Genomic DNA, 25747 nt, shown 5'->3' on the forward strand with positions numbered 1-25747 from the left:
GGGCCACCCAGAAAGGAAGCTGCCCCAAGAATGGCCGACGGCGACGGAGGCGGAGCCGGAAGCTGCCAGCCAGGCAGCCAGAAATAAGTGCCGGGCATGGAGTTTAGAGAGTAGAGACTGATCGTGGGCTTGGCCGTGCCCGTCCATCCATCTGGGCAGCAGGCGGCGCCTCGTCGAACCTCGCCGCCGCGCTCGTCGGTAAAGATGGTCGACGAGTGTGCCATCTAGCTGGCACATAATACAGGTATGGTGGGTTACGTCCTCGATCGGCGAGCATCGTCTTGCTGGTGCTCGGCGGGCATCGCAGGAGCACACCGCGCCCCGGGTCTGTGCCGCAGAACCGGCCGGCCGGGTGCGTCGGCGGCAGCGGCAGAAATTGCGTGGCCGCCGGTACGGTACTTGAAGCTCCCGGCGGGCCTCAAGGATCTGCACTGCATCTGTTGACTGTTTTGCGTTCTCCCTGGTGATCAATCTGAATTTGAGGGGAGCGAGTTTGCGCGGTGCCTCAATTGGCTCGGTTAGTCTAGGCTTCAGAAGCTTGAGTTAGGTATGCAGTAGATTGATCAAGATGCTGCTTTGTTCTTGGTTTCATGCCGCGACGTGCAGTAATAAGGTATTAATGAGTTGCACACAATGTCCTGTTCGATGTGTAATCCGCTTATATACTTCGCCGGGGTATTTTGGTTTGATGGATGAACACCATGGCAGGTCTGATGGAATAAGAATGGCTCCATCGAGTCCATTCATCATGTCATATTTGTACTAGTCATGTATTCATGCAGTGTCAAGTTGTCAACCCAGTAGTACTTGCGTCTTCCTCGGTTCAGACTTCAGAGAGCATGCAGCTTCACAATTGAGTATTGACGCACGGGCGTTCGCAGGCAGCGCAGTGGTGAGACCGCCGGGCATGCCTACTTCGTAGTGAGAGGGAAAAGAGAACAAGCAAAGCTTGAGTACTTTGCGTCGCTACAACCTGTTCTTATTTAGAACGAACTGATTTCGAGAATCTACAGCCAGTTTTTATGGGTATGTATGTTCAGTTTCAAATGGGAGTGCAAAGATAGGACATGGCCGAGAGGTTCGGAGTTCTCGCATTGAAGATAAGACTTGCTCTGGGATGTTTTGACTTTTGACTGACAGAGTTTGTTCTTGATCATGAGGGGGAACAGAAGCTAAGGATGCCGGCCTGGTCATGCCAGTCATCGGCGCGCGCGACGACACCTCTCCTCCAACTCCTCGCGCGTCGGTACGTCACCGCGAGCGCGCCGGGTAACCGAAAGCACACCTTACGTGGTGCTCCGGCGGCGCTCATGCTGCTGTGGCATCGAGCCTGTCCATCCGGGAGAGTACGTAGCTCCACCGGCAAGCGCTGCACCTCGCCGTCGTCGCCGGCCGTGTTTTGGCGTCGAACCTCGACGCCGCAACGGCGACCGGCACGTGGATGAAGACAGCAGTGCTCCCTGGGAAGGTGGAACACGTTGCGGACCATCTCGTTCGTGGGAGAGCTGGCGGTGGAGGCCTCGGCGGCGTGGCCGTCGCCAATGGTGCCGCCTAGTCGGGATCTAGGGGTGGTTGGTGTTTCATCTACCGTCCAGGGTGGACGGTACATGAAATACCGTCCACCCCTGGGCCTATCTCGGACGTCAGATCGGGCTTGTGTGGCCGAGATCGGCGCGGATAGCTGTGAGTAGGGAGGCCTCTCCGCCTTCCCCGCGCGATCGTGAGTACGCGACGCATCTCCTGCGGTTCCCCTCCACGACGGGCTGAGCTCTTGTGCGCCGCGGTGGCAGCGGCGCCGCCCATGAATCGCCGCCCTAGCCATCGGAGTCTTCCACGATGACTCTGCGGCCGGAGTCATCAATCCGCTCGCCGGAGGTGCCACTGCCACCTCGTTGCGCTTGCCGCCCCTAGCTCGATCGTCGTCCCCCAGTTCTGAATGGCCAGGAAGCCTCGTCCTCCCTAATCCACGGCGCTGTCGTGTTCCATCTGTCTCGGTGAACATCCTGCGGCTCAACAAGAACGAGACCAACCCGTGCTATTGATATCTGAAGATTCGACTCATTCTCATGCATGAAAACTTTGGCGTTCCTGCATTTCCAAAGTTTCCACAGGATACAAAGTAAAACCGTGCTATTGATCCGTGATTTGTATGAAAACTTCAAGGAGGTTCGCTGTCCATGACTGGTCAGCACCCAAGGAAGGATTATTGGAGAATCAGAAATCTGAAATTTGTGACGGGATGGCTCCATTGTGTCCATCCATTCACCATGTCATATTTACAGTATCGATGTTCATGTCAACCCAATCAGGGGTTGCTTTTTTTTCTCGGTTTCAGAGATCGAGCGTGCAGTACTGCAGCCTCGCCACCGGCCGAGGTTCGTTGCCGTTCTCGAATTAAAATCAGGGCTTGCTGGGAATCTGATCTGGCCCCCGTAAGCGCGTCACCCGGTGGTGATGCGACGGCGCTCGTGCTGTGGTTCCATCGACCCCCGGCCATCAGGGTGGAGTACGTGCAGCTCCGGCAGCACGCGCCGCCGCGATGGCGTCGACCACGCCGGTGCGGACCGCGAAGCCGGAACACGTCGCGAACTATTCGAGCGCCAGCCGCCAGCACTTGGAGGCCTCGGCGGCGTGGCCGCCGCCAACGGTGCCGCCGTGCCGTCCAGTCGGGCCCTTGGGGTGGTCGGTATTTCATCTACCGTCCAGGGATAATGGGTGAGAGGCTGATGGAATGATGATGATGCTAACTCAAAATGTATTACCTATTGGTGTGGCTTCTGTTGTCAACCAACCAAATAGAAGCAACATTATTGTAGACACATTAGGTATTAATTTGTAATAGATTGGGTAGTTAATTTGTTCTTATGCATGCTTTATGATTACCTTGTTTAAATCTTGTACGTTACATATAAATGGCGTGCCATCAGTAGACATTGGAACAACAAGGGCTCCTATCACAAGTTTGTGTGTCACTTCTTATAGAAAAAAGATGGTATTTAGCATATAACATGTACATCGAATTTTTGTGGAACAGAGGATCTTGGTGATAGTTGGTTGCGTCACCATAATTCTTTTGCAAGGACAGTAATAGAGGATACCAGTGCCCCATGCACCTTATTTTTAACTCGTATAAGTTTGACAATATTATTGCTTGTTTGTAAGTCTCATTATAATGTACTAACTTTTTGCGTTATTGTTGCTAATTTTGCAATACTCTTGCAATTCAGAAAGTGTCTGATAAAGATAGAGAGAAGGCGAATAAATAAAGGATATAAAGGGATGACGGACAAGAAGAAGGCTAATCGGAGTGCCCGGAAAGAGAAGTAAAGATCGATATGTATGTTATGCTGGTGCAACCATTGTGAGCAACGAAGGTTTCTACTTTTTTTCCAATACATTTATCTTTTGTACTATACTATGATTTGCATTTTACAAACTAATAATATTGCAATTGTGATAGATGGTGCGTGTGTGGTGCACCGTTTGGTACTTACGATACACATCAGCAATTAATGATGAGCTCACCTAGAGGAGCAGAAAAGGGAGAAGGAAAGAAAAAGATACCATAAAATAAGGGATTTGGCAAGGCATGGAAGTTGTACTCTCTCAAGACGTGTTTGTCGAGAGAACATGGATTCTTGCAAAAAGAAACATGAAGATTGATCCCATTGAAAAGAGTATGAAAAATATTATATACAGAGATATCTTGGAAACGCGTGATAGGCATATGCTGCGTGATAATAGTATTTGTTATGGATAAAATGATCTAGGATCATATGTAGTGTGTATGTAATGGAATAATATTTAAATTTCCTGTATGAATATTGAAGTGGAGTGAATTGCTCGGTATTAATAAAAATTTTACTTTCTGTAGTTGTTCGATGTAATCAAATTATTTTTAATAAATTTTTTAAAATACGTGCATGTGGGACGTACATTTCCACCGGTCTTTCTATGAGCCACGATTGTCGTTAGGCGACAGTTGAGGTGGACTGGCTAAGCTGAAGTTTATGGGCCGAATACTGGTCATATGGTCGTCATACGGGCCCGTTCATGTGGGCTGAATACGAAGCTGAAGTTACGCCTCCCCGCCGGCGGGCTACAGACCACAGCCCAATAATAGTGGAGGTTGCCCACCGCCCCGTCGGCCATGCAAGCCCATCCGGTCCGGTCCGCAAATTTCCATTTCTCAACATGGCCCAAGCCTGCGACGCGCCCACGGCAACTCTCCTAGTCCTGGTGGCCTGCACGCCTGCACTCGCGCCAATAGAGAGAGCCTCTTCTTCCGGCCGGGTCTCTTCCACCCCCTCCCGTGCATTCCACTCGCGCCAATAGCGACTTCACACCCCGGACCCGCGGAGGTCCAGAGTCCAGACGCCAGACATGGTGGTCCTGCCGCACGCCGCCGGCACGGGCGCTGCCGCACGCACGCCCGCCCCTGCGCCCGTGCGCGCGGCGATCTCGCCGCCGTGACGACGTCGTGCGCGCGCTGCGTCAACAAAAGGCCGCGCGCGCAGCACGCCTCGACGTGACGCCTCCCGCCCCCGTTCCGACGCGCCGCCAGATGCCTCGCCGCCGCAGCACCGGACACGAACAGCAGGCTTCGCACGTCCCGGACGCCGTCTTCGCTTGCCTTTGCCTAGCCGCCCGCAGCCTCTTTCAGTCTGACAACGAACGAGACCGTGCGCGCGTCATCGGGAAACGCGCTCACGTGCTCCGGAAGTGCCCGGGGTGTTCAAGTAGTCAGGTACGTTTCGAGCCGGAGCCCGAGCGACACGAGCAGACGACAAGCAGGCCAGCACAGAACGGTGGCCCCTTGTGATCGTACGTTCATGCTGGCGCCTCCCTCTCAACCCTCCGCACGAGAATTCCAGCTGCCGCGCGCACCCGCCCGCCCGTGCGGCTCTGAGTCAAAGATCTGGGACGCCGGAGCCGGGCTCAGGCGCTGGAGCAGCAGCAAAGCCAGCAGCCCCACTGTCATCTGCTGATAAACAGCTAACAATGGCTAACTCCGTCACTGACATGCGGGCCCGCGCTCCGGACAGGCCCCACGTTCAGTGTCCCGGGCTGCTAACCCTCGCCTGATCTCTCGCGCGCATTTTTAATCCGGTCAGCACGACGACGCAGTTGGCGCCAGATCTTTGACCGGGGAGCGCTCAGCGCTGAGCCGAGACCAAAACAAAACAAAAACAAGCATTAGGCCCTAAAAGATTACTGCTTACTAGGGCCACCGATCTTGACTGTTACGTAACGTGGCCTCGCACCACTTGGGTAACCTCAAACTAAACCTCCCCGATCAGCTTTAATAATCTACTCCTCCTCCTCTCCTCTCCCCCCCCCCCCCCACATCCACTGCCGCCACTTGGACCTCCGGATCGATCACGCTGCAAGGTGGGCCCGGCCTTGGTCGGGACCAATGGCGCGGCGCCACGTCGAACGGACACAGGCGTAAACAAAAGCGGCCGTCTTGTTTGTTTAACTCCGTGTCGTGCAAGTAATTAAGCGCAGATCTTGGTGTTGATTAGAACTCGTAGCACAGTGACGGATCTGTGAAGGAATCCGAGACCGTAGCTAGTGATCTCCCTGCACGCGCCCCAAAAAAAAAAAAGTACTGCGCTACAGGGAGCTGGATCTCTCACGCGACGAGACTGCCGATGTTTTTCACCGCGCCCCGTGGACGCAAGGTTCGTCGATCCGAAGACACGGCAGGACGACGCGTGCGTCTCGCAGCTCATGCCTCCACTTCCCCCTCCTTCCTCCTCGCCGAGCGCGCCACGGCGCATCCGGGGAGCTAGCTGCAAGCTCCTCCCGTTCCACCCGCATCGGTCGCGGCGAGAGATGCGCGCACTGGATCGGCAGGCGCCTCAATGCGAGGGAATCGGAGCCCGCGACGGTCGGCCCGAGTGGGCGGCCGGTGCCGCCGTGCGCGCGCCGGAGATCGGCTGAGCTCCCGGCCTCACGTTTTGACATCCTCCATGTGCAGGCCAACCGGCGCGCGAGGACCACCGCATCGGTGCGCGGGACGCGAGACGAGCCGCGGGTTAAAGAAAAACGGAAAGGCACGAGCGACCAAGGACAGTTTGGTTTTCTAGAGGGAGGGCGTGTCAGAACGGGCATTTGAATACGCACTGGCTCGCTTTGACTAGCATCGGAGTTCAGTTCTCAGCCGATCACTGTGGGTTCAGTTCATCTGCAGCTGCGAGCCAGGGTGACTGTGCCTGCCTGCTGGCTCCGTGCTCCTTTTATAAAACCCGGCACCTGCCACCTAAACCCCTCCTTTCCTTTGCTTCTGGGTCTGAATCAGCGGCTCCGTGCAAGACTGCAAGTTGCGAAGCTGCTGAGGAGCAAGGGTGTGGGTGGCAAGATGAGGCGCGCAGGTGTTCTTCTGGCGCTTCTGCTCTCTTTGTCTGCGCTGTCTGCCACCGCCGCTGAAGCACACAAGGTTAGTACAGTTTTGCAGGTACCTTCAGTTCATGGCAGCAGCAGGCTGTAACTGTAAGAATAACTAGGAACAAATATTCTCAATGCCAGTTTCTGACTTCTTTTTCCCCCGGAAATAATGCAGGAACGATTGGGGGAAAATGCGGTACTGTTAACGGGCCGGAAATGGTTGAGAGGCCGGAAGATAATGGCAGCTCTTGGGCATGGAGATGCCGCCAAGAACGATGAGGTGGTGGAAGGAGAGGGAGCCAAGAGCACAGGTGCAAACACTCTCCATGTCCATGAAGAGGAGAAAACTGTAGAGGTTACTGTTGTCGGGTTGAGTGGTGGGAGTACCGGGCGTGAGAGCGGCGGCGGCAAGCACAGATTTGCCGGCCTCGTGCCCTTCAGTGCCGATTACCGCACTCCGAGAACTCACCCACCAAGGAATAACTGAAAATGAAGCAGGCAAATACTTCTCCTTGGTTTCTAGCCTCTGATAAGCGATGTCTTCCAACTAGTCACCTAATCTTCTACTATCACTGCTCATTGCGTAGTCAAGTGTAGTTGCTGCTTTTCTGAATGCAAACCACCAGTAGGTGTAGAAGCATAGCATGAACTTCGAGGATTGAACAATGGTCTGAAATGCAACATTTTCTCGTTGTTGCAGGAGCAAATCAAGAGGCAGATGCACCTGCTGCTGAAGCTGTACATGACTCGGTAAGGCCATTGCTCTCTCAGTTCAGAGTTTCATGCCTTTCTGCAGGACTGCAGCACACATTTGCTGACCACTGTCTGCTGTGTTTGCTTATGTCTGCAATCATCTTTCAGGGTAATAGGAGCAAGGGACATGCCATGTTTCCGGCACCAAGGCAAGGCGACACGGCTGCCGAGGCCCCTGAGGTCCTCGGCATGGATTACAACTTCAAGCTGGATGCCCGTCACCACCGACCCATCAACAACGACGCTCCGCTGGACGATCTCGCCAAGAAGCCCTAGGTATTGTAAATCTCGGGCAGAGCTCCTGAAGCATGACACAGGCTGGGTCCTCTTGCTTTATAGATACATCTAACCACAGTAGCCATTAGCTAATGGTTAGCTTAGCTAGTTAGGAGCTCGCTCTACAAGCCACATGTAGCCCGTTCTTGGCACTCGTGGACCCATCTGAGTTCACTGGAACGGGCAGTTTTGGTTGTAATGTGCTTGGATCGAGAGCATCTGTAATTTCTCAGCAGAACTTCTGAAGTTGCAGACAATAGAGGCTGATGGTGATCTTCAGGTAATCACGAATCAGGTTCAGGTTTGCAGGATGTGTGCCAACAGGCAACAGTTATGGAGCTCTGTCCAGACTTTCAGTTGCGGTGAGAGATGATGTTTCGGCCTTCTTGGGCCGAAGCACCGGCCCACTACATATCTTACAGGGTGGTGTAAAAAGGATGATGGCCGATCCATATTGGGCCTAGATTTGGGTTTGTGCTATATTTTAGATCCTCATACCGATTTTCTAAAGGCTCCAGTACCTCTCATGCTCTCAGAGAAAAAGTTGAGGTTGAGGCACCAAAATAAAAAATTTAGAGAGTTTGACCTGAACCGCGGTCTACAGATTATAAGTTTCAGTGGAGGCAGAGACACCTCAGGTGGGTAGTTTATTCTTGGCAGTTTAATTTGGGCTCTGGAGCTTGCCTAAAACTTTTCTTCATGCTGCCTGAATCAGTCTGTACCTTCCTCTCCCTCAAAAAAGGGGAATCAGTATGTACCAATTGCAAGAATCATGTAGTTCGTGGCGTCTCCCCTACAGTACACGCCAACATGCGCCCACCGTGCCGCCGCCGCCGCTGCTCTGCAGGAAAGCAAAGAGGCATCCCAGCGAGGCGACCCCAACTAGCAACTGGAGCTGCGGGCCTGCGGCGACGGCGACGCTTCCGAATCTTCGGCCTGCTTGCCTGCCGGTGCCGGGCCAATGGCTGCCGTGGCGAAGCGGACCACGCGAGCTTTTTGCACTTTGGGCCCCATGCTGCCGCCGGGATAAGCCTGCGGTGACGCGGCGGGGCCAGCGATAGTGGCGGGCGGCCTCGCCATCTCGCTGTCGCCCCAGCCGCTCACCGCTCGCTCACCGTCGAGGCAAGAGCGGCGTACGCGTACACCCATCGATCCATCGGCGAGCGACGGCGACGGGCCACATGTCGCCGTTGGACTCGGCAGATGGATGGCACCGCCGGCGATGGACGTCGTCGTCTCGTCCTCCGCCCCCAGACCAGACCGGTCATTCTCCTGCTCCGAGTTTTATCTCACTTTTTTCGGCGTGGAAAAAGAGCATGCGCTTTGACTGAGCCGTGATGCGGACCGGCCACCTAACCCGACGGCAATAAAAAAGGTTCAAGGGTCAATCATGTTATGGATAACAGATAGCACCACCGGTGACGAGACCAGACCAGACGTGCGACGACACCCTCTCCGGAGCCCACAGATCGCAGGCGATGCTGCTGGCGGCATCAGGAACAGCCCCCGGGCTCGAACTCCTCTCCAGGCGCTTACGTCGCAGCAGGGAACCGAGTCTGAAGATTGGCTCCTTTCGCGGCAAGATATTGCAGGATATCATAACACAAAAAAAGATTATACTAACTAGTCAAATCAGTGGATGTTAATAAACCATATCTTGAGGCGAGTTCGACGTGAACGGGTGAGCCCCACGCCGATGTGATCGACCATTCATGCAGCTGCGGAGTACGCGCAGCACATGGGACGCAGATCTGTGGGCATTCTTTTGACACTCTCTGAAGCAAAGTTCCAGATCATTCCTTCGAAGTATCAACGTAATTTTCAGCACGTCTAGGACACAAGCAAGCTCCAATGAAGAGGAATACAGAGACAGAAACTGCAGATGGAGACAGCAGGTGATATTTATGCATATATATAGCCATATCATAGTTCATATCATGGTAACTTGGTAAGCGTCTCCAGAATGGTACAGCGGCAAAGCCGAGACACACGAGGCGACGCCCCGGCACGCTCACCACCACCACCATCAGGTAAGGGCCGAGATCGAGCCCGGTGTTGCGAGGTAGTAGGAGCACTATATACATACAAAGAAGGAAAGAACAAGGCATCCCATATGTCAAACGCTATGCACAGACACGCCCCTCTCCTGCAGCCTCTCATCTCATATGCCAAGGACGGACGGTCTTATTCTCGAACCACCTCTACCGGCTCCATAAACCTAAAGGTATATAGTACCTGCCTGCTGCAACTGCTGCTGCAAACCAGAGCTCGACCAACTACATTACCTTGGTAGCTTCTCTTCTACTGCTTTCAAAACTGGCAAGACGTGCCCAGCCTCGGCATCTGACGCGGGCCGCCACCAGCAGTGTGCTTCCGGGCACGGAAGGCGCTTGGGAGCAGCTCCTGGAACATGTTGAGGAACGCACTCCACTCTCTAGGGCCCATGTCCGACACCTTCACAAAACTGGCGCTGGGCGGGAGCAGCTCATTGGCGCTCCTGCTCCCGGACTGGTGCTCACTAGCTTTGCCACGGTAGTTAGTTTTACCCACTTTACCCTTTGGGGCACCTGTATGGTAGGATTTAGATTTCCCAACGAAACCAAGCCCCTTCATGGACGAGGATAGCTTTGACATAGAAGAAATCTTCTGGGGTAATTGACTGGTCAAGGTGTAAGCATCCTCCCCGGTAGTGTAGGCGTCATCCTCGTCCTCCTCTTCGTCTTCCTCATCACACTCATCTAACTTGGACAGTGGATTCCTGGAACTTGTCTTCATGCTCCTGAACTTGCTGAAGGCTGGTAATTCAAAGGCATCGTCAGAATCATCCTCGCTGTCAAGAGGGAACTGGGTGAAGTCATCATCGTCATCTTCAACTCCGGCTTCATCAGGAAGAAACAACTCTCTTTCCTCGACCCATTTCCTTGCTTCCATGCAGAGAAGCTCAAGCTCACTTGGTTCCTCTTCTTTTCCAGTGAACTGCCTGCTCATCATCTCTCCAATCTCAGACAGGCAGAGGCCAAATGCTGCAGCTTCCTTGAGAAATATTGTTGACAGCACCAGCACTCTGATGCACGCCTCACGTATCATGGGTAGCTCCATCCGGAGCATTTCAGCGTCTTTTACAGGATCAAGTCTTGCAATGTAATCAAGCTCCTCCTCAGAGAAAGGAACTGATGCCTGAGGCCAGTGGATCCACTCAAAGTAAGGGTCTTCTAGGCATTCTGGCAGACAAAGACCATGGTCAATAGGAATGAGTTCTGTCTGCTCTCCAAAATTGTCAGCCCCAGGACCAAGCTTCCTGACCAGAAGATTTCCAGCATGCCTATCAGTGTTGAAGATTCTAATGTCAAGTATGCCAATCCTATGCACTGCAGATACAGGGAAGCTTGACGTCCCATGGTCACTGGCATCAAAATCATGAGGAATGAACTGCTGCAATGATGCAATCTTGCTCACAGCTTCTGACTTGTTGCAGAAGACTTTGCTTTTGCACCCAACACAGTCATTCACATTGAACACGGTGTGTGTTATCATGACCAGCATGGTGGGAGGAACATTTGCAAAGTGATCATAATCGAGGAGGTAAGCAGCAACCTCTCGGAAACCTGTCTCACCAACCCGCACAGATCTTTTGAGGCCTGGCTGTCCCAGTGCCTTCCCCACAAAACCTTTTGGGTTGTTTGGGGCAAATGGTTCCTCATCAGTTGGCTTGACAATTGCAACACGCTCTCCCCAGATGTTCTTGAAGTAGTAAGCACCACCCATCCCACTGTTAACTGCTACTGGGTCAACACCATTCCTTATGGCTTTGATGACATCCTTAGCAAGCTGCTTCATCCGAGAGGAAGGGCTTGAACAGCCAAGTATTTCAATAGGCCCACTCCTGTCTCGCTTCCAAACATCCTTTCCAGTAGGGGAGAGGCAAGGTGTGGAGTTGCTTCGGTGAATCTGATTCCTTTTGAGAAGCAAAGGCGAGTCATTGCGAATGCTGCTAAGATCATTACTCAGAACCAGATCACCAAAGGTCAGAGAGCTCTCATCAGTGGGCACGTTGAGGGCTATCTGCAGCTTCTTTTTCACAGCTTGCACATTTTCACCCCTCTCCAACTCGATGCCTAGGACAGAACCATTGTCAGTTTGGACAAAGACTCTCTTCCAGCTCGGTTGCCTCCCCTCAGTTCTGCTACCTCCAGGATAACCACTGCTGAAGCTCCGATCTAGGACTGCCACAGCCATCTGTGTCTGAACAGGACAGTCCAAGTCCCTGGACATAGAAGAGCTGAAAGGAGCCGCCTTTATCTGCTAACTCCTCGTGCACTCCACCAGAGAAGCAAGCAAATAAGCAGCAAGGCGTGGACAAACTCTTGCAACTTGCAGATAGTCTTGGAGAAGAGAAGATGTTTTCACCACCTTTGCATCAACTAGAAGCTCGATATCACTGAACCGTTGGTTGATATGTATCCTGAGAGTTAAAAAAGAGAAAAATGGATAATCAACATATTGCACATAACAAGCTTCCATGCATTGATAAATGTAAGATTCAAGACAAAGATAGGAAATACAAAACAGCGGGATAAACTTTGATACAAATGGATTAACAAGCATGTAACATACTGATAGAGCATCTCAATTACACCCCCCCTAAACAATATTCTTTCTACCATCATGTTTGCTGACAGGTTGTAACACTCTTTTACAGAGCAAGAGGTAGCATGGTTTCACAAGTTTATGAGGGATAAACCTACTACAGCTGTTGATCAGAACAAGTAGGACAGATTTTACAGAGAACTTGTAGAAACCTTGCATCTGGGTTTCAAGTTTCTTAAAAGGAACATATTGATCAATAATATTTTGGTTTGCCCATGACAACATTAACTAAAAATGACAGTAAGCTTAGATCTCAATATCAGGGAGGCAGTAGAATGAATTGAGTGGCATTCAACATCTCACATATAAGAACGCAACTGTATCCTTGTCCTATTCTTCACCAAAATGAAAAAACAACATTTAATTAGCCTTTATCAGGAAAAATGACCATTTGAATATAGATTGAGATCACTTTTCCCTTTTTGAACAGAAGGTGATAGTAGCTCATGAGAATCACGTAAAAGAAACAAGGCTATGTCCCTATGGTAGGTCTGTAAGACAAACAGGTGATTAAGAGGAATAGCTACCTAAAATGATCTCAATCGCTTCAGGGTGTAGGCAGATTTGAGTTGCATACTTGCATGCAAGCAGAAATGCACTAGGATGAACTAATGGTGGGAAGCTCTGTAAGAAATTCACAGTTCGATTGATTGTTCCACAAAATACTCATAATAAATCATTTCCCCACGCAGATATAAAAAGATCTCAAGAGTTTAATAAATTCCCCCTTCGCTGACCCGATCAAATTGTTCAAACAGCTCATACAGTTTCACACCAGCGGGAAACAGACAAAATAGGACCTAAGCACACAAATCCAAATACCATTTTACTGGAATCTACACACTCCTTATGATCAACCCGACAAAGCATCGAGTAAACGGCTTTAGAATACGAACTACGCATAGATCCTACACGTTTCCTCAGGTATTACGCTAGCCCCAAATCCCACACATTTCCAATTGAATAACACCAAAAATCACAAAACCAAAACACGCCTCCTGAGCATTTTGAAATCCTGTACCATTCACCGATGAAAATTTTGAGACGACGCCGGCGGTCTTCACTCACGCGCTGGATCGACTCGAGATGGAAGCAACACGAAACAACTCGGAGTCGCAGGTTCTCATTTCGATCAGACAGCTCCGCAAAATCCGGAGATTACCCAAGCCCGCACAAGCCCCCCGCCCGCTGCGGCTCTGGCTCCCGTCAGATCACAGGCCGAGGAGTGAGGTGAGGTACTCACCGGCGGGACGGATCCGAGCGCTCGCGAGCAAGGAACGGCCAGAGCGCCGCCTCCCTCCTCCTGCGGCGGCGGAGATCCGACGTCCGGTCGCGTCGCCGGCGCAGATCCGGCGGCCGGGCGGTGCGCCGTACGCGTCCCACGGTGGCGCGATCTGTGTGCCTTTTTTCCGCTCTTTGTGTGATTTGTCCTTTTCCCTCCGGGCTTAACTCGTCGTAGACCCAAGAGACGGGTTAATGAGATAACCGCGGTTAACGTGACCCCTCCTCGCAATCTTATAGCCTCGCACATTTTCGAGTGAGTCCCTCGAAGTTCCGGTATTTCCTAGACCTGTACTAATTGCGCTTTGTCTTCAGGAATCACGACAAGAAAATTGCGATTCGCACAATATGGTACCAAAATGTATATCGCTGGCGCAATTGGCTGCATAAATTGCACAAGACAAGATTGATGAGGTTAGCTTATTCGGATAGTTTTGGGTTCGTGTGGAAATTTGAAAGCTTCTTTTTTTTCTTTTGTGCTTGCCCATATCACAAGATGAGAGAAACAAATTTGACAATGGAAATAGTGTAGTGTGAAATAAGGATATATAGAAGCTTTAATTGTTTAGCTCAATCCACCCTGTATTCTTAGTTGTTGTATCTTTGAATTATGATGTCTTCAAACTCTACCAATTTGTCAACATCTTTTCTGGAAATAATTTGAGTTGACACCACTTTATATATTTTCTCTAAACACCAATCGAAAGCAATATATAAATAAATAGAGCTAGTCATGTATTCATGCACAGCTAACTGAACATATTGCTTAGCTCCTAAAACAAAAACAACTAAGTTATGAGAGCTAGGCGTAGTTGGCAGTCATATTTAAAGCGTGGCAAGCTATTATACTTTTAGCAGCCGAACTAGTTGGTAACAAACTTGCTAACTAAAATAAATTGAAAGCTAAAGTGCTAACAAAGTATCACACATGGCAGACGTGGCTGGAATCAGGAGACTAGAAAGCCTTGCTTCGCTTTTGGGTAATGCCATTATGAACAGTCCTAATCCTACGGCGATTGGTCAGCATTTATTATCTAGTGAAAATCGCTAATTACCCAGGGCCCATATGGAAAAGGTGACTCCAAGTCCCTGTTCAGAAAACAAAAATTATCGATGTACTTTTGTGCAAAACGAGCCCTGATACTTTGATGCCTAGCGCGCAGAAGACAGCGAATAATTTCTCGAGAACATAAAAGTTATAGAGGGGAGAAAGGACAGCAAAGTGAATTAATTAAGGGCCCATCACTCCGTCTGTTTGCTTTGGGATCGGAAGGCTCTAGAATCCCCAGTACGACGGCCTCCACATGGCGCCGGGCGATAGGGCGGTGAGCGCACCGCGGGCGGGGCCCGCGTGGCAGCGGGTGCGCCCAGGCGCCGGCCGCTCACCCGCGGTGCGCGGTGAGACCGAGCCGCGCGAGAGCCCCGGGCGCTGCCGGCGCGGAGGCGGCAGCGCGGGGTGCGCTCCCGTGGTGGCGCGCGATCGTCGAGGAGGAGCCAGGGAAGGAGGCAGGAAAAATCTGGCCGCCCTAGTCCATGACTCCATGGTCCGCTCGTGAGCTCTGATGCTTTTCTTTTTTTTGACGTGTGCTTGTGGCTGAAATTGACCGGGAAGTCTAAACGGCTGTGCAGATGCCTAGTACATTTGGCGTAAATTTGGGGCAAAACATCGTGGGATGATGCTGACATTTCCTTAAACTTTTGCGTGCCTTCATCCCTTAACCCGTTCGATCGACCTCTAATCTAATCAGCTTGGAGTTCGAAAGTCTAGCTGCACGAGCACCTGAGACCTGACCACCTGTTGTCCTGTTGAATCAGCCTGACGATTATATTGGTCATATTCTGAACAAGTATGCAGATGCACTTACCTGATGTTTAGTGGAGTGATTGACTATTCCCGTCACTGTTAGGCGGCTAGCTGTTCTCACTTCTCAGGCTCTCAGCTGTCCGTTTCTGCTTGATGCATGCAGCCATGCACACGCATGGACCACAGTACCTGGCCAGACTCGAGCGTTGACACCCCCGCCAGTGCCGGCGATGTGGCTAACACGACTGGACGACTTCTTCTCGAGAATTGGCGCAGATAAAGCGATCTTATTTTAGTTTGCTAATTAGCGACGCCATGCAGTCAGAAGAAATGAGGTCGAGATATTGATATATGACTTCCTTTTTTTGTGAAAAAAAATGATATGTACAACTAGCATATACTCGAGTAGGTGCAGAAGTTAGAAGTATATTGTATAGTAAATAAAAGACAAGTTCGATCTCTATTCGTGGACCTAGAGCAAAGAACGTGCATGTCTGTCCGTGAAAGATGAGACAGAGCTACCTGCCCGACCATTATTCATCAGGCTTGGGCCAAGAGAATCACTTGGCAGGAAAGGAAGAAGGGCTAGGTAGCGAGGCACTAACAAACATGTTATTGACCGGCAGGAGATCGAAGTGCCGCAGCCCCACCCCACTGCCACCAAAGCGACATGTTTGAACCACCAGAAAATAAGGTTTGATGCTATCGTTGTCTCGTCCCAAAACAAATTCACTCTTTATTGGCCCCGACAATTTACAGTCTTCTATAAGCTGCTAAAAATGGTTACGGCCCGTAAGCCTGTAATCACAGGTCATAATATATCGAATTTGCTATTCATCGAAGCTATGTGAAAACCCGTCGTATTCTTAATTAGCACACTGCTCCTACACGAATAGAAAACGCTCTGCTAAGTGCCCTTTGGTATTGCCCAAAAAGCTCCCATTTCAACTGCCAAAGTATTGTATGTTGCAAGACGAAGCAGCTCCACCATTTAAGGAGGAAAATAAATTAAAAACTGTGGGAGCCGATCAACACAATTTTTCAGGTTTTACCGACTCCCCGCTACCTTGCAACCATACTAGAGGGGCTTTGGTGCAAGTTTATATTTAAAGACGCACTTCAAGATCGTGTGTTTTGGTTTGATTGCAATTTTGGCCACCACTTGGTTGGATGCCAAATTTGAACTTACAAACTTCTCATTTGGCCAATGTTGGCGAAATCCGTAGCCACCAATCCGGTGACCGAAATCTGGCTTAAACACTCACTGAAGATGTAGCATTCCATCCATATCAGCCATGGCACACGAGCACGGGATTTTAACCGGCTACAGCGCCGGTGGACGGTAGTACCTGCTAGCAATTGATACTGCGTACGGTTGCCTGGTAGCAACGCAGGAAGCAAAGGATCCTGACGGGTCGAGAGGAGGCAAAGAACCAATGCGCGCGGCGGGCCATGAAAGGTTCGTCGCCGTGCCCACGTCCTCACGCCCCCACGCTCTGACTGCCGCTGTAGCGGCCAATTAACCCTGGCCTGACACTTGCCTCGCGCACCGCTACGACCGTGACGCCCTCTACATACGGCACACGACTCCGGAGTACTGGCAGTGAAGCCCACTGCACGCATCGACCGGGCGCTCCATTAACACCGCGTCCTCCCTGCAATCTCCGACCGCAGATGCCACAGCCAAGAAACTAGGGTTAAAGTTACGCTGACGTGGATGGATTACGCCGACCACCGGATCCGATCGCGAGGCCTCCGTAAACAAAGATATCCCGCGGCTCTCGCGCTAACCCTCCCGGGGACATGCTTACGCAGCAGCGCTCGGTTTGGTGCGGTTCGTTATCCCCTCGCGCAAGGGAACTGTTAATTCGCGGCGCGCGAGCGATTTCCGACCGTCACCGTGCCTTCCCAAACTTTTCAATTTTAGAAAGTTTTAATTCCTGCAACTTTCGATTTTTGGAATATCATAATTTATATATATAACTTAGACACGTAACTTCTTATTGATAACTTCTTCTTACGGAAAAATTTTATAGCACAACTTTTTACGACATACACACTATATACCTACAACATGTTCTCACTGGATAATTTTGTGTCACAACTTTCATGTCATATGTAATTTATACATGTAACTCTTATCACAACTTCCTTAAAAATGTTGTTAGCTAACTTATACACGTAATTTACACACATAATTTACAGACATAAACAATACACACGTAAGCAACAACTTAAGCAATAATAACAATATAAAAAAGATTGAATAAAGAAAAAAATGGCAAAAGGAAAATAGATCCCACGGCCCCACGTCTTGGACGCGAGCGCACATGCGTGCGCAGTCCGCGGGCGCGTGTTTGCATCGATCGCTCCTAGCGAGCGAACGCAGAATCAGCTTTGCGCTCGCGCAACCGCAACGAAACGGAAGCTTGAGCTTTCGATGGGGCGAGCAGGCAGCGGCGCCGGCGGGCACGGGCGCACGGCAGCAGGCAAGCAACCAAAGCGTCGTGCGCGCATGTGCCGAGGCGGGGACGAGGACGACGTGCCGGCTACCTTGAGGGAGAGAGAGTGCACGGCACGTGTGGGTACTCATCATGCCTAGGCGACCGAGGTGCCGCGCGCTGGCGGCCTGCGGGTGGGATCGGGCTTGTACGGGGGCGCGAGGAGGACACGGAGGGTTCGCGAGACCCGGGCTCGGCAGCGGGTGGGCGACCGGTGGCGGGGGATTTCTGGTTGCCGTGCGGGCGGGGGCGATGCCCCTAGGCGCATGTGCCGCTCCAGTGTCCGCGTCGGAAGCAAGGGATAGGACATAGGATTGGGGTCGCCGGCAGTTCTAGGGCTGGAAACGAGCCGAGCCGAGCCAGGCTCGGCTCGGCTCGCCTTGGCTCGGTCATCTAGCGAGCCGAGCCTGGCTCGGCTCGGTAATTTCACGAGCTGGTGGAAGAGGCTCGGCTCGGCTCGTTATCGGCTCGCGAGCCGGCTCGAGCCAGCTCGCGAGCCACAACTTTTATTGCATCACAGATTCACGGATCAAGACATCAAGTGTTTAACAGCAAGAAAAAAAATGCATAAAGTGTTTAACAACTTTTATTGCATCACAGATTGGGAAATGGGAAGGGAAGTTAGGGTTTAGACGTTTAGCTAATGCCTAATGGGCTTTGACCTTTTGGGCTGGCTGCTGGGTTGGGCACTTGGAGGTTTGGCCTCAGCTCGCGAGCCGGCTCGCGAGCCGGAGCGAGCCGGCTCGGCTCGGCTCGGCATTTTTGCGAGCCCAGAAAAGAGGCTCGGCTCGGCTCGTTCCAGGCTCGCGAGCCGCTCCGAGCCGAGCCGAGCCGCTCCGAGCCCGTGCCGAGCTTCGAGCCGCGAGCTTTTTTTCCAGCCCTAGCCGGCACGTTCGGCTCGCCAGCGCGCGACAGGAGGGGAGGGGAGCGTCATTTTCACTCAGCCCCTTCTCAAACGAAACAGCCGTAGTACGATGAAACTGATTGTGATTTCATCACGGCTGAGATCGCGGAACTAAGGGTAGCTAGTTTTAACGGGGTTTCACGGAGAATTGTATGGCATTAAATTCAATATTATATCATTAATTTTATTGACATGGCGAGGAGAGAACGAGGGGGTTTCATATAATGTGAGAGGAGGTTCAACACCATAAAACTTATCTAGCACAGTTAGCTAGTTTCTAATATTAATAATTGTACTATAAAACTGTGCACTGAGACTGGTCTAATAAGCTGCTTGAAAAACCCGGCCGGCCGATAGATTTTATCTACGCTCCACGACAGGACAGTAGCTGGGTCCCATAACCATCGCTCGGTGTCCGTCCGCCTCTCGATCGGTGCCTCTACAGGAAAAAAAGTCTACATAGCCCCTCAAAGTATTAGGGTTTGTGTACTTAACCCCATAAACTATAAAATCGGATATTAAACATCTGGAACTATTCAAAACTGTTCAAATAACCCCTTAGGCGATTTTAAAGGGTAGTTTTGATGATGTGGCGCCTTACATGGATGCTGATATAGCAGTGACTTAACGAATAACATGTGGGTCATCCACATCATACAAAGAGAGAGCAAATGTGTTGAAAATAGAAGGCACAAGTATTTGGTTTCAAAGTATTTTGTTATACTGTGTAGATAAATTTATGCATGCCACGTATGCAAGTTTATCCATGTCAGCATCCCATCTAAGCATCCCATCTAAGCGAAACCACCCTTCGAAACCGTCATCTAGGGGGTTATTTAAATAGTTTTAAATAGTTTAGGATGCTTAATACCTAGTTTCATAATTGAACTCTGAGTTATGTAAACTTTTTCCGCCTCTACGGGCTAAGGAGTACTCCTGCATTGGCCGGTGGATGCGTACAGTGAGCGAGCCACGAGCGCGTCTTTATTTTTCACGCGCGAAGCGTACCGCACTGGCCGCGCGTGTTTTAAACGCGCCGGCCGAGACCACCAGCCAGCCACATGTTCCCCTGGCTCCCATCGGCGCCGCAGGTCCGCGGCAGGCGCACGGTGCCACGGCCGGTGCGCAGTGCATGTATCCCAGGCTCTCACAGCATCATCAGTTGGGGAACCTCACTGGAAGCTGCGCGCAAGAAAGGCACAGCAGGACCCCCCCCCCCCCCCCCCCCCACACCCCGGGAGTGAAATCAAGGCAAGAGAGACGGGCACCACCGGTGAATTTGCCTGCGCTCGGGCTGGAGCCGGCCGGTGTCCCGATAAGCATGTGTTGGTCGGTCCTTCTCCGACAGCTCAAGCCCTTTTCAAAGGCGATCGAATCCCGTCGCCACCGCGCACCCGTAGCGCTTTCAGTGTGGTCTACGTCGCCGCTAAACCAGTTTTCAGCTCTCTCTAACCCAGTAGTCCTCATCAGAGCGCGGCAGGCCATCCTTACACTAATCACTCGCGTGCAATCGACCACATGGGCCGTGGACGATGCAGACGCGCGCGACGGGTGGTTTAGGATAAGAGCTCGAGCTTGCCGGCCGGCCGGGCCGGTCCCAATCGCGTGCGCGGCATGACGTTAGGTGCGCCGTTGCGACGATGGCCGGCGGCCGCGCGCGCCCCGGACCCCCCGCAGCGCGGCCGACCGACCGGCCGTCACGTGGGGTGCCGCGCCACGTACACCCTTCTCACGGACCGGCAGTTGCAAAGGATGGGGATCGGGCCACCAAACTGTGCCGCGGCGACCGCGGGAGCCGGGCATCGGCCGAGCGGTGTTCATGCATCTGGATGGGCAGGCTCGCTCTAGGGATTGGCGTGCACCCGGGGCGTGATTTGGATGGATCACCTCGCCATTCGTCTGGCAAAACTGCCGCTGGCGAACGAACGCGCTGCGCCTGCTTGTTTGGTTTGGTTGAAGAGCCTTGAAGGCCGGCTAAATGTGGGTTCCCACTTGCTGATGAAGCCTGCTACGACAATAGCTGCAGCCATGTTCCCTCCTGTTGCCGGTATAAGTCGCTTGGCATGAATCAGGGAGGTAGACGAAGCAAGCAAACTCGACTTTATTCCTACATTGGAAATGGTGGTGGCTAGCACGTTTGGCCATGACTCTGGAGAGTGATACTTCTGTTCCAAATTGTGTATCGTTTTGGTAAATCTATATATATGAATTTTACTTCGTATCTAGACACATTGTACTGTCTAGGTGTATAGTAATAGCAAAATCTATGTATCTCGATTTGCTAAAATAAATTATAATTTGAAACAGAGGGAATACCTAAGAGCACTGGTGCAGGGAACCGGGGGAGCGTGCGTACGATTGATCTACAGATTTTACATTTTACATCCACTTTTCCATCAAGTGCCAAACTAGTACAGTAGGGCCGAAGGCAAGGTCGGAAACAAAAAGAAGAAACATATTTTACACCTTGCAGACTTTAGTTCTTTCTCTACCGGACCAGCCCGCTACACTTTGCGGCCCATATCTTTCAGAAACCAGCCAACGCAACGTACAATATTCAGCCCATCATATCAAAGTCCATTTTCACCTTATATATTGAGCATTTCTTACACCCCCTCTGGTCGCCTCTCTCTCCATACTTCTCCAGAAAGCTAGTAGATCGTAAAACTGCACGCACATGATCAGTAAGAAAACCACGGATTGACAACAAACCTATCACAGTAAAAGTGTTAAAACAGGGTCAGAAATGCTCACGGTTCTGTAGTAGCTGCCTGTGTCCACGAAGTAAAACCGGCGACGTCGTTCCTCGTCGCAAGGATCATCGCTGCTGGACTCTTGGTCGGAGGAGCTGAAACCCAGGCGGCGTTCTTGCTCGTGCCGTTCCCCCCGGGGCCCCTCTTCCGCGGAGGAAGCGTCGTCGTCGTCGAAGCCGCCGCCTGGCGCCTCGGCGCGGTCGACCTCGACGCAGTCTTCCTTCCAGAGTTCGGGCACGCCGCTCCGGGGCTCATCGCGTGCCTGCTGATCGGCCAGCGGCACGAAGAAGGGCAGGAGGATCCGAGCTGCGGTCGCGCAGAGGAGGCAGGCAGAGGCAGCCATGCACGCGGCGGGGAGGAGGATCACGACGGCCGCGGGGGAGACGAGGAGGAGCGCGGCGGTCGCGACGAGGAGCACGCACAGGCTCCACGCGCGAAGCACCAGAGCAAACAGCGATCTGGTGGCGGTGGTCTTCGTGGTGCCGCCGGCAAGAAGAGAGGACGACATGGCCAGTCCCAGTAGCCCAGTAGCCCAGTACTGTGATGGTTAGTTAGCTTTTAGCTTGCTAGGAACCCAGCGCGATTTAATTTGTAAGCTAGCACGTTGACTGTTTATATATCGCCTCCATCAGGAACACGGGATGGTGGGTAAGAGAGAGAGAGAGAGAGAGAGAGAGAGAGAGAGAGAGAGAGAGAGAGAGAGAGAGAGAGAGAGAAGACATGAGATATGGGCGCAGCCACTCTCACCTAATGTCAGAGTCTGTGGCATGATCGCGCCGCGATTTCTCTCTGGAACGTGAGCCTCGTTGCGAATGGAGGCGCTCATTCATTCAGACGTCTGCACGTGGGACTCTAGTGACGTGGGGCTGGCGTTCTGCCACACGTGGCAGGGATCTGGCTAGAACTTAACTCGGCAACGACGGCTCGGCGTTGGCGGGTGGCGCGGCAGCAGTCGCGTCTGGTTTGATCTCTCCCCCTGGCTAGCTCTTCTGAAGTTTCAGGATGGCATTGACGTATCTGTCTCTCTGATAACCAGAGAGAGAGAGAGCCCAAGAGGCCGAACCTTCGGGCCGATTAAAGCCCAACCAGAGACCACGTCTGTATTGCTACTGCTACAGTGCTACTGCTGAGAGAGAGAGAGAGAGACTGGAGCGCAGAATAGCATACTCCCGGCACGAGGCGACATCCGATATCTCGATCAGGGCGTCGTCCGGGCGCGGTTTCAATAATGTGGTTAGCACCGTACGCGCCGGCGCGCTAATCGCGATGCTTCCGTGTGTCGGCGGAGCGGGTTGGCACGGTGGCACCCTCCACGGCGCACGATCTCGCGTTGCAAGGTGCAGTGCAGCAGCAGTGAGCTCCCAAAGCTCCCAGGCCGGACTCCGTTGCAACGCACCTGTAGCCGGGCCGGCGCTGGGTTCTCCTCTGTCTCTGTGTGCAAGGAACGAACTAACAGTCCTTGCCATTGCCGCCGTGCGCTGCCACGCTGGTGGCCAGGGGGCTGGCTGCCTCACGTGAGAGGGCCCGCGCGACGCGCCCGGGGCCCGTCGCGTGACTGGCGGAAGGCGGCCCCGGCTTCCGGCCACCACACCAGGAGGACCGGCACAGGACTGAGAGAGAGAGAGAGAAGAGAAGAAACCCGGAGCGTCTCACGTGCCGGTTTCTCGCCTCCGCTGCCCCATCGCTTTCCGTGTCACTGCCCGCCGTCTCCTGCTGGTTCCCAGCCACAGCGTCTTGTGATCGTGGTTGAGCAAACTCGGATTGGTTTCAGCGCATCTCAAAGATATCACCCAGGGTGTGACGTTTTCTCGGCCAAAAAATTTGCACGGTCCTGCTCAACGGCGCGGCGCGACTCACGGCTTCTCTTCTGGGCATATCCCAGCCACCCAAAACCATAACGACGTCGCCATTTCTCTTCTGGACAGATCCCAGCCGTACGCACGAGCCCGTGCCGTGGAATTCGAAACGCCTTTCCATCCGAGAACGATTTGTTTGGGAGTATATGCCGACGACGATGGCTCCCGTGCGATTCGCAGCGCAAAAGGGAAGCCCGTATCGAATTCCCTCTCGCGGTGGGGCCCGCCGGGCCACCGGCCGTGAGTTGGCCACATGGCCCGGCCCGCGTGGGCCGGCAGGGTCCCTCACGTGCGTGACCCGGCCCGGAGCCAGCCAGTCGCTCACGAGCAGAACAAAACTGAGCCGCTCGCCCTAATCAAAACCCTCGCATGCTCTCACGAGCACACGCGGCAACCCGCGGGATCCAACCCCACAAGCTTAGTTAAACTAATCCTGATTTATTTACTGATCCCTGAGCTGATTCCTTAAAGAAAGAGAAGGCCCCTGCGCAGACCGCAGAGCAGAGGGAATGTCCAAAAGCGAACGGCGGTAAACCCGTTTTAAAAAACTCAGGCTTAGGCGTAAGCTTTTCTCTGCTTTTTAATTGTGGCAAGGAATCTTCCTCTCTGGCACAAGCCGGGCTAATTACTTTACCTAAATATAAAATCGCGTGATTAATTATTCCTGCACCGCTCTTTCTGACTTTTTGCTGTGTCGCTTTGTTAGCCTAGCTAGCTAACTAGGGGCTGGGGTGCTGCGCTAGCATATAAGTAGGAGAAAATTCCTTTTATGCTATTGAAAATACCTATCCCTTCTGTACCATCAAAAATTAGAACATCCCTACATTGCCATTAATTTTAGTTTTACTGTCCTTATGCGCTCTTGCCGTTAGTTCTACTGTCAGCACCGTCTCCTCCGCGGACCCGCCCCGACCCCGGCCACCACGGCGTCACGCTTGCCATTAGCGCGGCACAGTCGCCAGCGCAACGCTCAGGCTTCCGGCATCCCGGAGCACCCTCCGTAACGCGCCAAGTGAGCGTGGACGCGTCCGCAAGAGCTGTTGGTCGGCAAGAACTGTTATTAACAGCAAACTAACGGCGATGTAACGGTAATGGCACACAAAGATGGCAATGAAGGGATGCTATAATTTTTGATGGCATAGAAGGTACTGCTATAGATTCTAGTGGCATAGAAAGAACTTCTCTATAAGCAGCCAGCATGATAGATAGATGGGTTCGTCTGTGCTCGATGGTAATTTTCTTTTCTTTCCAGTAGATACGGATATTCGCTGGTAACAAGAGGGGAAAATGAGAAAAAAAAAAGAGAAAGAAAACGACGAGTGAACAAGACCTAGACGTGTCTACACGTTCGATTTTACAATAAGTAGGGAGCGGATAAAAGAGAGAAGGAGAAAGCGGCGACCGGTGCACACATGGGGGGATGCTGCGTGCATGCTGGCTGCGGCGTGCACGCATGATGGCGCATGGATCTAAAGCTCCACCGACCCAATTCTATAAGCGAGATATATATACGTGCCCATGCATGGGTATATTATACAACAAACTTCGACATGACAACTCATGCAAAAGTTGCAACGATTTGCTCTGGCCGCTGCTCGCCATAGATATGGCTCGGTGGTCGGCGTACGGCTAAGGTTTAGCGGAAATCATTAGCGCGACGCCCTTTGCCTGACACGGAGATGCTGCTGTCGACCGGCCATGATCGTTCTTCCTCGCTCAGATTACGATCCTGAAGCTGGGTCTATCGGCATTCCACTGTATCACTACGCACACGCAAGCACGAGGCTTTGTACATGGCTATAGTAGTTGCCACTGGCTCCTCCGGTCTTCAGTTTTTTTTTTGTTTGTTGATTTTTGATGCACTCTGGTCTTCAGATTTGCAGCTGCTTTCTTGCATCACTGCCGCTACTAACCACAATGTGTCACGAGCTCATCAGGAGGACCGGTGGGCCCGGGCGGCGCAGTTGTGGTTGGTGCACGTTTGCCTAGCTTTTTGGCCGCTGGATTATCGAGCCGGCTTTATCGATCCTCAGCACGCACGGCAACGGGCAGGGAGGCTCCACCTCCCTGCAGATCGCAGAGACCAGAGATGCATGCATGCCGGCATGGCCTACCGGGTATCGGCCCTGCCCGCCCGGTGCTGATCCATTCGCAGCCGCGCGCCCCTCGCCCGCGGCGCTGGCTCCTTTTCAGATCCCGCAGGCCGCGACCGCAGCAGTACGTGCCGCCACTGTTGGCACGTGCGCGCGTGTCAGGGCACGCACGTGAGCCGGCCCTGTGATCCCTGATCCCGCGCCGCAGCGATTCCAGAACTGGTCCCCCGCGCGGAGGCGACGGGGAGGGGGGCGAGCGGCGGCCGGCGGCAGGGCCCCGCCCGGCCGCGGCCGCCCCGTCGATCTCCCGGCGGCCGCGCGGCGCGGCTGTTGTTTGCGTCTGGACGTGACGGGTGGGAGCGGGCGGGCGGGCCGGCCGGCGGCGTAGTGCGTGGCCGGGCCACCCCGCCGGGCGGTCTGCACACGCGCACGGGCGCTTGTCCCCCGGCCCCACGGGCTCGTGCTCCGCCGATCGGTCGTCGTACGTGA

General features: G+C 52.7%; 2 protein-coding genes across 3 annotated transcripts; one reads left to right on the forward strand and one right to left on the reverse strand.

Annotated features, from left to right (window-relative positions):
* The first annotated feature begins 6299 nt into the window (after window positions 1-6299).
* On the forward strand, window positions 6300-7703 carry LOC112880537. Its single transcript, XM_025945202.1, has 4 exons — window positions 6300-6442; window positions 6566-6701; window positions 7091-7140; window positions 7252-7703. The coding sequence occupies exons 1-4, from the start codon at window positions 6365-6367 to the stop codon at window positions 7417-7419; spliced, it is 432 nt and encodes a 143-aa protein (XP_025800987.1). The 5' UTR covers window positions 6300-6364; the 3' UTR covers window positions 7420-7703.
* A 1601-nt stretch (window positions 7704-9304) lies between these two features.
* On the reverse strand, window positions 9305-13541 carry LOC112880535 (phosphatidylinositol 4-kinase gamma 7-like). Of its 2 annotated transcripts, none has more exons than XM_025945198.1 (2): window positions 13310-13541; window positions 9305-11881 (listed from the first exon to the last, which is right to left on the reverse strand). In XM_025945198.1, the coding sequence occupies exon 2, from the start codon at window positions 11689-11691 to the stop codon at window positions 9730-9732; it is 1962 nt and encodes a 653-aa protein (XP_025800983.1). In that variant the 5' UTR covers window positions 11692-11881; window positions 13310-13541; the 3' UTR covers window positions 9305-9729. The 2 variants fall into 2 exon arrangements, with proteins under 2 accessions (XP_025800983.1, XP_025800984.1); XM_025945199.1 differs by having other exon boundaries at window positions 13088-13541.
* Window positions 13542-25747: the final 12206 nt, after the last annotated feature.

This window comes from Panicum hallii, chromosome 2, assembly GCF_002211085.1.
Source record: "Panicum hallii strain FIL2 chromosome 2, PHallii_v3.1, whole genome shotgun sequence".
Taxonomy (NCBI): domain Eukaryota; kingdom Viridiplantae; phylum Streptophyta; class Magnoliopsida; order Poales; family Poaceae; genus Panicum; species Panicum hallii.

What these genes read in the sequence shown, in the direction of transcription:
- LOC112880537 (XM_025945202.1), top strand. Translation starts at nt 6,365, where the DNA reads ATGAGGCGCGCAGGTGTTCTTCTGGCGCTTCTGCTCTCTTTGTCTGCG. An exon ending in CCGCCGCTGAAGCACACAAG is followed by an intron (nt 6,443 to 6,565) that starts GTTAGTACAGTT and finishes GAAATAATGCAG; the next exon opens with GAACGATTGGGGGAAAATGC. An exon ending in AGAGGGAGCCAAGAGCACAG is followed by an intron (nt 6,702 to 7,090) that starts GTGCAAACACTC and finishes TCGTTGTTGCAG; the next exon opens with GAGCAAATCAAGAGGCAGAT.
- LOC112880535 (XM_025945198.1), bottom strand. Translation starts at nt 11,691, where the DNA reads ATGTCCAGGGACTTGGACTGTCCTGTTCAGACACAGATGGCTGTGGCA.